General features: G+C 40.8%; 1 protein-coding gene across 1 annotated transcript; it reads left to right on the top strand.

The window, feature by feature from the left end:
* The first annotated feature begins 2,758 nt into the window (after positions 1–2,758).
* Positions 2,759–11,551, top strand: pnocb (prepronociceptin b). Its single transcript, XM_008289556.1, has 2 exons — positions 2,759–2,896; positions 10,676–11,551. The coding sequence occupies exons 1-2, from the start codon at positions 2,759–2,761 to the stop codon at positions 11,288–11,290; spliced, it is 753 nt and encodes a 250-aa protein (XP_008287778.1). The 3' UTR covers positions 11,291–11,551.
* The last annotated feature ends 1,992 nt before the right edge of the window (positions 11,552–13,543 follow it).

The raw sequence follows: 13,543 nt of genomic DNA, 5'->3' as shown, positions 1-13,543 counted from the left end.
TAAGGGAGAACAACCACAATATGAAATGGGCTTAGTCAGCAGGCTAGCAAATGATCGCCGCACAAAACAAACAGGTCCCTTAATGATTTCCCATTGAGCCATTTATAAGTTTGTAAATGGGCCGCAGTCGCACATGACCCGCTTCATGTGCCGCTGACGACGAGCGCTAATGTGACAAATGGTCACGGTGTGCCGGTTTTCACCCGTTTGTTTCTTTATTTTTGCCTCGGCACAACGCCCCCGCGCTCTTCACTGTCAAAGATTTTCATTCAGTTGCGTCAATACGCTGTCCTGGCCGTGGGATAACTGTGCTGTCAGTATGTGTGTCACTGCTGCCACTCGTCTCAGGCCTGTCGCAACCCGTCAGCGAGACACTAACATCCCTGATGCATTACGCTGCATGCAGCCTTTTCTTATCACTGTGCTTTTAAACATGGACTCCTTTTATACACTTCTTACCTTAATGTTTTATCTGGCTTTCTTTTATCTTCACTCATTCTTCTGCTTTTTTTATTTGTAGATATTGTAGAAATGGAGCTTTTTAAATTCCCACCTAGTTTAGCAGGGTGGCATCTACAGGACCAATCGATACCATAGAACCCCCCTTAACCTGTAAGACATTCTGGTGATGTGAACAGAATTTAATTAAAACCATCTTCTTAATATTGTGGAGGCCTTCCAGGGAATGCTCAACCAGATTTGGATCTGAGGGGTTTGGAGACCGGACCAAAGTCTTGGGCTCTTTGTCGTGTTCCTCGAACTGTTCCCGAGTGGTTTTTGCAGGGTTGTGGATGCATCGTCCTGCTGGGGGAGGCCACTGGTGTTAGGGAGCGCTTTTGCCGTGGGGATGTTTGTGTTCTATAACAATAGCAGTGCTTCCATCACGTAACATTTTGAAGTGTTGCATTGGAAAGAGTTCACATGAATTCATAGGAACTTCTCAAACTTTGCAAAAACGTTTTGCATGAGGTGTTTTTTGATGCTCCTAATGGGAGATGGAAACACCGTCTTCAGATTGGTTTTGACGTAGTGAACAATTTACTCATCTTTGTCTCAGGACAGCTTGAAACATTAACGATACCAGCTGACACGAGACTCGATTACAACAATTGCTAACAACTCCTGAAGATTTCTCGTCATTTTTTTTCTTGTAGATTGGCCAAATTTTTTTCTCCTGTCATTTAGTGGTTATCAAAGAACTGGTTGTGTTTCTGGCTTCCTCTACTCTGTTTACTACAACCATATGTAACGTAGCCTATACCTCCACCTTCTGATCACACATGACAGTCTGGTTTAGTCTCTCTCCAAAAAAGCCTAATTTGTAGTTTCTTTTTATGAGACTTTTCAAAAACATTTGCTTCATATTCGCTTGACAGTTGAATGGAAACACTGGTAATGTTTAGGTTATGTCAAAATATCCTGCCTTTGACAAGATTGTTTGAGTTTTGCCACCTTTAGTTTACATTTTTTTGTTCATTGTCGCTGCTTTTATGAATGTCATTTCTGGCTTTCAGCACGTTTTCAGTTTTCAACACGGATAACTACTTGCCGACTAGTAGCAGACAAACAAATGTAGCAAAGAGCTGAACATAGTGAAAAATTTAGTAGCTAAAGAACCTGATATTTTCCTCAGGAGTTGGTAATACCTATAAAAGAGAGGGCAGGTAGACAAAAACATGTTTCTCTGTGTCTGAAAGATGTGTAAATTATAGCTATATCAGTGTTTAGAGCTTGTTTCCACTACTTCTAAGTGGACAAAAAAACTGTTTTAAGTATCTCAAAAGGTTAAGGATAAAGAACTATTATATAAAGAAACTATTTTCCAAACTCTCCTAATTCAGTTCACACAACACAACAGACTTAAGCCCAGCATGTTGGTTCATAAACCTGCAGATATCAAATGTTTCTGTTCAGGCCACGAGCTCTGAGCAAAAAAGCAATCTCCGACATTCTGAGAGCCTCTTTTTTTTCTGTGTTATCTCTGCTTTATTGCGCGATATGGCGCTGAGTGACAGGATAGATGGGGGTCAGGGAGTGCAGGTCAAGTAACAAACACTGTGCACCTGGTTCACGCGTTTGTGGATAGAGCCTGAGTCGCCAGGATCCTCTGGAGTTTATTCGTCCTTCCAGTCCTTCAGCTTACAGACACACATCGCCACCGCTAGTCTATTATCTAATTGAAACTGGCATGTTTTATTCCAGCTTTGACACTAATGCCCTGCATTTCTGGCCTCCTCCCTCCTTACATCTCTTATCAGACTGGGTAAAATTGTGGCGTGTGGATTCTTGCTGCCACAGGATACGACCCTCGCTGTGGTTTAAAGCTAATCTCTACAGCCATATATCAGCTCTTACAAATCTCCAACCTCCGCTCTATGATTTCAATCCAGCCCTCCAGCCTGCAGAGGATGATTCCTGCCCACTGGAAAATACCCATTTTCTCATTTATTGCCTCAGGTTGTGCTCTCTCTCTCTGTGTGTCTTTTTCCATCCCACCTACACCGTCCATCCCCTGGTGTTGGCTGAACGCTCTCCCACCACCAACACTGACTGCCCAAATCCAGCTAATTGTCCATATGAATTGGAATTGATGCAATGTTGCCATCACTGTGTCTCCTCTCCCCCCGTCTTCCCCTGTAGGCTGGACCCACATCCCACAGGTTTTACCTCCCAGATTCTCCAGCTGTTGACTCCTCATTCTAAACTCTTCTACCTGCTGGGCTCCTGTTCATCCCTGAGCGTCTGGGTGTGCTGAGCGATGAAGATCCCTCTGTGGTGCCTGGTGGTGCTGCTGGCGTGTCTCTTCAGCCCTGGACGCAGTGACTGTCAGGGGGAATGTGTGGCCTGCGGTCTGCTCCTGCAGCAGCAGCACCTGCAACAAGCCTTCAACACCATGGTGAGTACGTGTGCGTGTCATTGTTAGTCTACATGAGTCACTGTCGATAAGGACGTCCGCTATGTGCCTCGTCAACACTGTGTTGTGTTTGTCTGTGTGGATCCAGCTGCGACACACCTTCAGCGCCCTAATAGAGGTTTGTTAGTTCTTGTCAGTCTTGATAAAGGTAATTTGTGTAGTTTGAAAATTGTGCCTGCATTCTGTTTGCTAGTGTATAATTACTTTAATTATATTTTGGCCCATCACGGTGGTCTAGGAGCTCATTGTGAATACCAATTAACTTTTCCTGTGTGCTTCTAACTGTATAAACAGTTTTCTAGGGAGAGACCAAATAAGGTAAGAATATAAAATGAAGAGAAGAGGCAAACATTTTCACTAGAGTCATGCAAAGTTTTTTTCTGTATCTGACGCCACACTGTGTAAACTTTGGTGCCCCCGAGTGGCAGCATTCAAAATGTACTTTACTTTAATGTTGTTTAGTTAAAAATCTCAATTCTGTTATGGTTAGAAAAGGGTTCAATTTAACAAACTGTGCACAAACATTTTTTTTGCTGCTTAACAGCTGACAAGTTCTCAACCACTGAATACTCGCTTTAAAGGACAGTAATCAGCTAATGTGACCAATACACACACTTTGACCAGTGACCACCTTAAAATGCTGCTTCATTCAAATGACACGAGAAACACAGATGACAAGAGAAAGACAAGCTGGATGCTGGTAGGTCAGTTAGTGCAGGGCAACCACAACTCCACCATTAGTTGTCTTAGAAGCCGGTTTAGACACAATGGTACGACAATATCCTACAAGCAAGATAGACAACCTCATGAACTCTGCACTCGGCTGATGATTGGCACGACACGATGCAAACTGATGATGTAATTTCACCAGTTTTCCAGTCCCATATATGTAATTCTGCTATTAAGGTTACGCACAAAGTGGCACTTTTTTGCCATTGTTTCATTTGGTGAAATATACAACAAGATGTGTTATTTAAAAACAATTAAACATCAGATTAGACGTAATGGTGAACTTTAGCTCTATCGGCATCAGGTGTACCAGACTTTTAAATCTGGAGTGTGTGGCTACATTCAGCGCTGGTGCACCGTAGCTTTAACGGGTTTAGATAAGATTTAACAGATGAGGTTTTTTTTTTTTTTTTTTTTTTACATCTGATTAGATTTTTTTTACGTCTTTTGTGGGGAACAAAGGGATGTTCCTGCAAAAATTATGACATTTTTTGCTACGTCTTTAGAAGTTGTTCGTTTAACTGGTTACAAGAAACCTTAAAGTTTTGTTTAATTGCATGTTATGAGTGCAAAAGGAACATCTGAACTAAACTGCGTGCCAATCAATCCAGTAGATGTCGGGACATTTCACTAAAAACTAAGATTTTAGTCTTGAGGTGGCACTTGGTCCACTTTTAAGAGTGGACCAAAGTGGTGGACAGACCAACAGATGCAAACAGGTTTTTGGGCTGTAACCATACCCAATGACAGCTTGTTGGTTAGGTTTTCCAGAGTAACTTGACTTGAGAAATTATTAATGATAACAGTTTGATCCGTCTTGTAACTTCAGAGCACAGTGTTATCAGGGTGACCCCCTAACTGCTGCAGGGAGTCGAGCAAAAGCAAAACAGTAGATAAAGTAGACGCAGGGCTGCTTTGAAGAGTCAAAATGTTGGGGATACGTGGTTTCAGTCAGACAACACTGGTGTTATTTGTAAGTATGAGCATCTGCTGTTCTTGTGCAACGCTTCGTGACCGACATGAAACGGCAGCCTCTGCACCAGGAGGCCGCTCGCTCTCCGGACTCAAAGCAAAACTTCAGCACAATCTCATTTCCAAGCAGTCCGAGCCACGTCAGCAGGTAAAAATAGTCCGTGGGCGTCCGTGAATAGCTGTAGGATGGCTAATTTAGCTGATAATGATGCAGAGAAAGACAGCTGGGACCTTTTTGGAAGTTGTAATGGAACTATGTAATTGACTGCTGCTCGGTATCATGAGCCCCGGCTTATATCGGTGACTGACACATTTTATCAGCTCCTCATTGTGTGAGCCGCCTTCCCATTGAGCCACAGATGGAATCCACTGAGCAATTCCATTGTTTCCCACCACAGACTGAAAGAGTGTGTGTGTGTGTGAGGCTGCCGGTGTTTGTTATAATGTCAGGATCCACTGATTTATTCCTGCAGACACCTACACACTCGTGCATGCGTCCATACAGGGACGTAGACTTACAGCATCCTAGCTTTTTTCTCAGTGCATTCATTACCTGATGCTATTCTCTAAGTTAAATGGCAGCTTTTATTTACATTTGTGCAAATTATGGATGATGAGGCTATTATTTACACAACTGTAAGGAGTCATTCCGTCTCAAATGATCCAATTTTTAACAATCTCTGATTTGCCTGAAATGCTTATTTAAAAAGATATCTATGAATCTTTTTGTAGTCATTTTGGATCTCATAATGGCCGTTTTATGTCTGTATTGCAGCTGTTTATCCATTTCTGTGTCCATTTGTGTGTTACTTTGTAGTCGTTTCCCTCTATTTGTACCTGCTTTGCCTCTCTGTGGCTGCTTGATTGACGATGCAACAAGAAATACCAAACAGAAGCTCAAACGGTGGCTCCCCCAGGCCGGCATGTTTCATCAGAGCTGCTTGTCAGGCGGTTGAATAGCGTTGGAGTTCCCCTCCTTCTACGCTCTTTCTGATGTCAGAATTGAGGGTCTGTGTCTGATCGTTTTCGTGTCTTGACAGTCGCTGCACACAGTGATTGGTGAGGGAGCCAGAGTTTGAACTTCCACACTGTCAGTGTCTTCTAGTACAAACAAATAACTGCTATTGGCTCCATATTTAAATTATTATCATGTCTTGCTATTTCTATACAAGATACAGCTTTTCCCTCCACTTTCCAGCGTGGCAACATGTGGAAACATTAGGTGTCAACCACATTTTGGAGCCAATTATTGGTATCATTACTTTTTATGGAAACAGTTCCCGATACAATAAATTAACTTACATAAGCTTTCTCTATTTGAAGTCGCTACTCTGATCTCAATGAATGTTCCCTATCCATAAAAAAACAACTTGTCCTTATTCTTTATAGTTTTAAGGGTTTTCCTGGTATATGCATACCAAAGCACTGTTTAGACTAACGACTTGAATTATGCAGTTAGTAATTGTATTGATAACTTTACACTAATGCCCTGAGTAAGGCCATATTTACTCTTTTTTTAACATTAAGGTAAGATTTTTCCTTTTTTTCAGAAACATATTTAATAGACAACAATTTTTCATGCATGACTGCCTTTGAGTGAATGTTTTAGATCCATAGGGCACATAAATTGTCTTTATTGTTTTAGTGGTATTTTATTAGATTTTTTAATCTTAAACAGAGGTGGTTGGTCTCAATTCTGCAAACAAACAAAGAACACGAAGGTTCCTGTGATCTGGGATTGTTATTTATGGCATCTTTCTGCAATTGACAGTAGTGTTTCAACAGTAAACCTCTTATTCTACTGTAGAGTAAGTATTTGTTTGGGTGAATTACACTTGTACTGCTGTAAAAATACTGGAAATCACAGCTGCCAGTATTTTAATGTACTTTTACAGGATGATTTGTTCTTGCAATGACATCACTTGACTCTGCACCAGTGCCTGCTCAGCTGTGATACAAACTCTGCTACATGTGCTGCAGACAGTGCCGAAAGTGTTGTAGAAAAACGGAGCTGCATGACGTGATGACACCATTTCTAAATTAGCCCCAAGATTCTTTTTCTTCGTTATGTTCTGTAAAGAAAAGTGTTCATATCAGTCCATATAGTGATATTTCTGCGATAGACCAATATCAGCTGATACTGGTATATTGGTCAGGCTGTGTTTTCTACCCTATAACACAACATTAACTTCTTTAAACCTTCGTGTTGTGTTTAAGGGCCAACCCTGACCCGCCGCCTCTAAAATAAAGCCCGTGAAGCAAACTCATCTTGGAGAATCCTGACGACCGTTTTATCCCGTCGTCCTCGCCAGTATATAAAAGCCTGACGCCGTGCATGCTCGCTCACACATCCCCTCTCACTCATAAACTCCTTTAGATTGCCCCATTGATCTGACGTGGAGAATCCCCTGGTGTGCTCATTTCATTTACGATGGATAATTAATTTCCGTTGATAGATTCACAGCGGAACTCCCTCTTCTCTCATTCCTTTGATGTGAGCAGGTTTTCTGATAACAATGCAATTTATCTCATTTGAAGTGAGATTTGACGAGTAAATTGGATTTGCTTCGTTCCTCAAACTGAAATTTAACTCGGAGGGCACGGGAGTTTAAGAGAAAGGAGAGATGCGGATGCATAAATCTCACCACTGTGGCAGCTGTAGCCTATTTTCATTTATTGTGTCGAAAGAAATAATAATGCGCTGCACTTTTCCACATTTAAGGATATAGATGAGAAATTCAATCTTATTTTGAGTTAGCAGGTGAAATATCAGCAGCATATTTCGCTAATATGACAAAAACAATGAAAAATGTTGCTGTCACTGCTAAAGTAAAGGCTTTATTAGAATTAACAATGTGCTCCAAATGCTCTTCATAAGTCCTTCCCTCCGTGCTGCAAAAGTTGTGGTCCATCAAAAGTGGCGAGGCATGGAAAGCTAGACTGTCAAGTGTGATGATAATAAGACAGGAAAGTCATTAAAACTGTAGAAGTCAGTGATTCAGCACTGACAAAGTTCATTCTGCATCAAAAGTTCAATCTCAAACCACGATATCATCATTTCAGGAGCACTTCAGGAGCAAAAACATAGTTATCAGAAGTAGAAGAGCCAATCGAAAATAAGTAGTTATTAGAGAAGGACGTCATTTACCGGCTGTCCTTCAACCTAGTTTGTAATTTCTTCCAATTTTGTGCTGTCAGTCACTTTGCAATAGTAGATGTCACATTTGTCAAGCGATGGACATCTCATCGTGGCACATAACTTTCCATATATGCTGAACACAGCAGGAACATGGCCCATTAACTCTCATGACACAGAGGGGATCCGGGTTAAATGACTTCTGCTCAGCTGGTTATACAGCAAAGTAGGACGGAAGTGTGATTGCATGATATGAATGTATGGCATATGGAGGATTTATACATATGAGGTATGTGCTTTATTGCTTCCTTTTTTGTGTAACCTCGTCTATTTTCGCTGGTTGGCAGATCATTGATAGAAAAATGCCTACAGGTGGTGTCATCGGCGGCATTAAAGCTGCACTGGTCAACATTTTTACATGAAAACTTAAAAAGGGCAACGTATAATATAAAAGCTGTCGTACAGTTCCCTCAAATGAACTCAAATGTTTGTCTGTGTCGGCTGGATGTGTAAAACGTTTTGCTAACACATTAGCAATACCCACTTTATAAGGTCATAGGTATTCCAGGTTCTGGATAAAGCTGAACAATTAGTTGATTTCAAAGTAATGCAATTCGTAAATTACAAAGCCTGCAATTCCTGTGAGGTGAATATTGAATTACAAAACTAATGTTGTAGTTCAAGTTTATTTAAAAAAGCTGATTGAAACCTTTATGGGTTGTTATTGCTGCCTATTGATCAATACTATATGATTCAGGCTACGCCGTGTGGTTTGACCGACACAAGCCCAGCTTTATTAGATGCTTTTTCCAAATAATTTAGGAGTTGTTCTAGATGAAATTAAAGAGGTTGCACTCGTGCTGACATCTAGAATAGATTGTTGTCCGCCATAAAGGACTATAGCTGATTTTATTTACATCTATATCATAACGTGCCATTAAACAAAACTTTGAGGTTTCTTGTAACCAGTTAATCTTAACTTCTAGCAAAATATGTCATCATTTTTGCAGGAACATCACTTTATTCCCAACAAGAGACGTAAAAAATCTAATCAGATGTCAAAATAACTGATCACATATCCTGCCAGGCTGCTGTGTTGTGCTAAGCAGTATTCTGGTTTATAATATAAAAAAGCAACTAGTGAGATATCAGAGGGAAGATATATATTCTCCCATCCAGAACAACCTGTATATGCACATTCAGTTCTGACTAGACAGTCGGTTGTGTGTGTTAGAGACGCACTTTCAACAGCTAGAAGACCTCGATGCGACAGGCTGTTCTCTGAAATGTCAAATGCTGCTTTCTGCTCTGCGATCCTCTTTGCTACACTCTTTCTTAGCGGTGCTCTTGTAATGATTTATGGTTCTCTCTAAGGAAAGAAAAATGATTTATTGTAGGAAGGTGAGGTATTTCAAGCCTCATTCACTTTGAATACGAGTCTTTGCCGTCGCCACCACGTCTGTCTGCGTTGCCTTCCGTCTTAGTGTTGCTGCTGCTGGGGATTGAACTCTTGGGATTATTTGTCTTTTATTGTGTTGCCATAATGAGATATTGGACTCACTACTCTCCAATCACTATAGAGCAGTAAGAGCTGGGTAGTAGTGGATTACCTGTAATCAGGATTATGTAATCAGGCTATAATCAGCCCAGATTACTTTTGAAAAAATGTAGAATTAGAATATACTTACTCCTCCCAGGTTTGTTTGTGACTTTGCTAATATTTATCATAAATGATCATTTATGGATAATGGAGCTTTTATTCTTTTTTATTTACGCCATACAAAGATGGCCATTGTTATTAAGTGTTTGTCTTGTGGTACAACAGCGAAAAACACTCAGTGTGGCCTTTGATTAAAAAAAACCCAGAATTTCAGAATCGCACATGTTGTAGAACACACACAGTACATCTGTACTTTGTGCCAGCACTGTGTTTGTACAGTTAATTTGAATTGACCAACTTTAAATGCAACTTTAAAGAAAAAAAAAGAATATTTGTGGAAAGCAAAATCTTGTGGCTGCCTCCATTTTTAAGATATTTTTATTCAGACACATGTTTTTTAAATTGCATTAGATGCCTCAACAAGCTCCAAGAATGCAATGAGACAGATGACTCCATGACAGACAAAAGTATACTTTAATCTGCACCACGTGATGCCAGTCCCAATTAACTAGGTAAAGCAACATATTTACCCTACCTAGTTAATTGGTGGGAGTTTCAAGTTAACCATACGATGTGGGGGAATACTGGGTTTAAATGTGCATTTCATCCTTGACAGAATTGTGTCCGTTTTAGACGTGTTTAATTGTTTTCTGACCCATGAGAAGTCTTGTGCTGAAGAAACGTCTCCTAATATGAAAATGTCTCAGTGCACCTCATGCATTAGTAAAGAACCTCTGAGAAATTTCTTTTATCATTTTGAGTTTGGACCAGCAGGAAAAACTGCTCAGAAAGCTCAGCCCTGAAAATGACTAAGACACAACCAACTATAAGGAGCAAAATTATGATGATAATAATGATGATGATACTAATTATAAGAACTAACATTTTTAAAGTGATCTGAGAGCAGGTAGCTGTTTGACTCAGGTCAGCTCTCACTCAGTTTGTCGACCTGGTTGTCGTTGCTGAAAACTTTAAAACTAATTTTACTGTGAATGTTCTTTTTGCAAGTCTTTAAATGAATTTTAGGCATTCAGCTCCAAGAGAACAATGTAATTACACCGGTGGCTCCGTGACAAGAATATACTTGAAGCTGCATCCCGTGAAGCCAAATTGTTAAAGGTGAAGCTGTTGGGAAAAGGTGAAGCAGCAAGAATACCTGCTAAGGAAACTCAGCCCTAGAAATTAGTTTAAAAAAAATAAAGACACGATCACTGTTTTCTGTGGTGACTGATCTTAAACGTCGCTGTTTCTCGTCCCTCTGCAGGTATGTTTGCTGGAGTGTGAGGGTCACGTCTCCTCCTCGCTCACATGGGAGGTGTGCAAACGTGCCGTGAAGCTGTCGCACCATCCTGCACTTCCGGAGGACGGCGCTCTGTTCAAGAGGACGGGAGAGGAGCTGGAGCTGACCTCTCTGGACCTGAACTCTGACAGTGAACTGCTGCAGTCTGCAGCCGCAGAACGTTTCCAGGACGAGGACCAGACGCCCTTCGAGCAGCGCAGCGTCCAGTATGACTCATCGCTGCTGGAGTCCTCCGAGGAGGGGGAGGGTCCGGACGGAGAGAGGCAGCCGAGGGAGGAGAGGAACGTGGAGCTGGGAGGGGACGAGGACGACAGCTCGGAGGGCATCACCTTATCCAAACGCTTTGGCGGCTTCCAGAGGGGGCGCCACGGATACAGGAAGCTGATTGGCTCGCCCGTGAGGCCCCTACAAAAGCGCTACGGAGGCTTCATAGGCGTCCGGAAATCTGCACGCAAATGGAACAGTCAGAAACGGGTGAACCAGCTGCTGAGGCAGTACCTGGGCATGAGGAGCAGCCGCAGCGGCAGGTTCAACAACAACAACCCCGTGACTCGGGTTTGGAGGCAAAACAAACTGTAACGTGCCCCTGTTGCCCCCCCTCCTTACACGACCGATCCCATCCCAGTTACCTCAACCCCGTCAACCGTTTTCTGTTGTTTTTTTTCCCCAGCAGCTCGCTCCAGTTTGAACTGTGATGTCACCATTGTCATGAGAAGAACAGACTCCTCCGCCATCTCGCTGCACCTCTCTTTGTGTCTCTGAGTAACAAAGAATGTTTTGACCGTGATGTCCTTCTTCTTAAGCATATTTACATGCCATTCTGTGAAATAAAAAGAATTAGAGAAGTGCAATTGAATATATTTTTGTGTGTCGGTATAAATAAAAGGGGCCAAATGAGATTGGAAAACTGGTTTACTGCAAGGTTTTTCTGACCTTTGGGTGTGACATTTAAAATGAATGCACTTTCATGCGTGGATAAGACTTAAAGTCGTGGCTTCAGCAGATTTTTGCACTCTGTGGGTTGTATTTGTGTGACCACTACACTTTTAAAACAGCATTTGCAGATTTGGGATTAAACAGATCACATAAATTAACTATTTGTCTTCACCTGAACTCTACCTGCAAAGCTTCCCGCATGTCAGAGCAGAAACTAGGAGCAGAATTGAATTAGAAGTGGAACGGCACTGTGTAAATATAGTCGGACTGTGGGTTTGCTGAAGCACAAACTGTTAATTACTGGTATAAGAATCCAATTTTCTGCTTAAGAAACTCAATTAATTAAACACAACGGAGGTAAAATTGGTTCTCCGAAGTTTTTAAATTCGACAAAACTCTGCATCATTTCTTTAAAAAAGCCTCGTCCCTATTGCTTCATTAGCACTTGTTTTTCTACTGTGTTCTGATTTTGGCCATTAAGTTGAGTTTTGTTTTTTTTCTTAAATGCAAACCTGAGTTTTTCTTGAGGACCAGCAGATTAGTTGCCTTTTGGGCTCCTCTTAGTAGAACAATACTGTCCTCTAGTGTTTGAAGAGCAAACGTGCTGCCCTCAGAACAGTTTTATTATGTCCTAGGGAGTATTTTATATAATTCTTTGGATTGATGAACATTTGGAAGACTAACAAATTCGACAAATTCCTAAAAGAATACTAAAACAACACTGTCCAGTGTCCTGCATTCTCACAGTGTTAGTAGTTTCTGTATGAAAGCTTATAATTCATCCTTCTCCCCTCTGTTTTTGATGAGTTTTTCCCCATCTGAATTAAAAATCTAAAAATAGAGGGTGTCATATGCTGTATATTCTGACTGTGAAGCCCTGTGAGGCAAATTTGGGATTCGTGATATTAGACTTTATAAATAAAATTGACATCATATTTGGCAGCCGTCTAAGGAACTGTGTGAAAATGACTGAGATGGGGAGGAGGGGTTAAACCCGCTTCGCATCTCATTGAAAATAGTTTTTAAACTCAAAACAAATAAATAAATAGGTGCAATTACTATTAATAACTCAAACAAGAAATGCGTTAAGACTTGTTTCTAAACAATATACTTATATTTAAAGTCAGTGATACAGCATTTAGAGCCATCTGATGTTCTGTAATGTGTTAAACAAAATTAACTCTAACAAGATCAGAACTATCTTTAATTTTTCTATAGCGTAAATAGAATAATAAATGTTGACTATCGCCATTAATGCACAAATCAGAAGCAAATATATTAAATATAAACAACAATACTAATTGTAAGTTGCTCAGTGTTACAAAGACTAAAAGAGATTATTTCTGCAACTGAATAAGTTTTTTGGATGCAGACAGACTGAAAGTTCAGAATATCTTTGTCCCACATTTAGATTCCAGATGTTAAAATTAAAAGCTAAAAACAATATTTAGTACAAATATGCTGCGTGAAATGGTCAAATCATTTCCCTACAGTCCCTAACTAACCAGCAATTATGGAAATGAGGGAGCAATAATTTAAAGTGTTTCTATGGCAGATCTCAGGAGTAAAAAGAAACTAATCCCCAGTCTGTCCTCGAACGTTACTCCGCCCGGGGCAAAGCTTTTCATGTCAGTTTAGTCCAATTGCACTAAAGTGCATGAAGCTGAAAACTGCCGGGGTCACTCGGTGTGCGTTGGAAAAAGGAGGTCTAATGGCATCGGTCCTAGAATCCACCATCTTAATGTACCGTTTAAGAGCAGAGGGATGGAGTGAACTGTGCATGTCAGCTGTGCTCATTATCACACCGAAAAAGATGTTTTCTGCTTGGGTGGGGAAAGAAAAAAAAAAAAAAAGATGCTAATTTTTTTGCCGTTGAGATATTTTCCTCCAACTCGC

The sequence above is a fragment of the Stegastes partitus genome, unplaced genomic scaffold (genome assembly GCF_000690725.1).
Source record: "Stegastes partitus isolate 25-593 unplaced genomic scaffold, Stegastes_partitus-1.0.2 Scaffold621, whole genome shotgun sequence".
Lineage (NCBI taxonomy): Eukaryota > Metazoa > Chordata > Actinopteri > Pomacentridae > Stegastes > Stegastes partitus.
The sequence above is the reverse complement of the archived record's forward strand: the minus strand, read 5'-3'. Positions and strand labels throughout refer to the sequence as shown.

Bases quoted from the DNA above. Each gene is read 5' to 3' on its own strand.
- pnocb (XM_008289556.1), top strand. From the start codon at position 2,759: ATGAAGATCCCTCTGTGGTGCCTGGTGGTGCTGCTGGCGTGTCTCTTC. The intron at 2,897-10,675 runs GTGAGTACGTGT...GTCCCTCTGCAG, and splicing joins AACAAGCCTTCAACACCATG to GTATGTTTGCTGGAGTGTGA.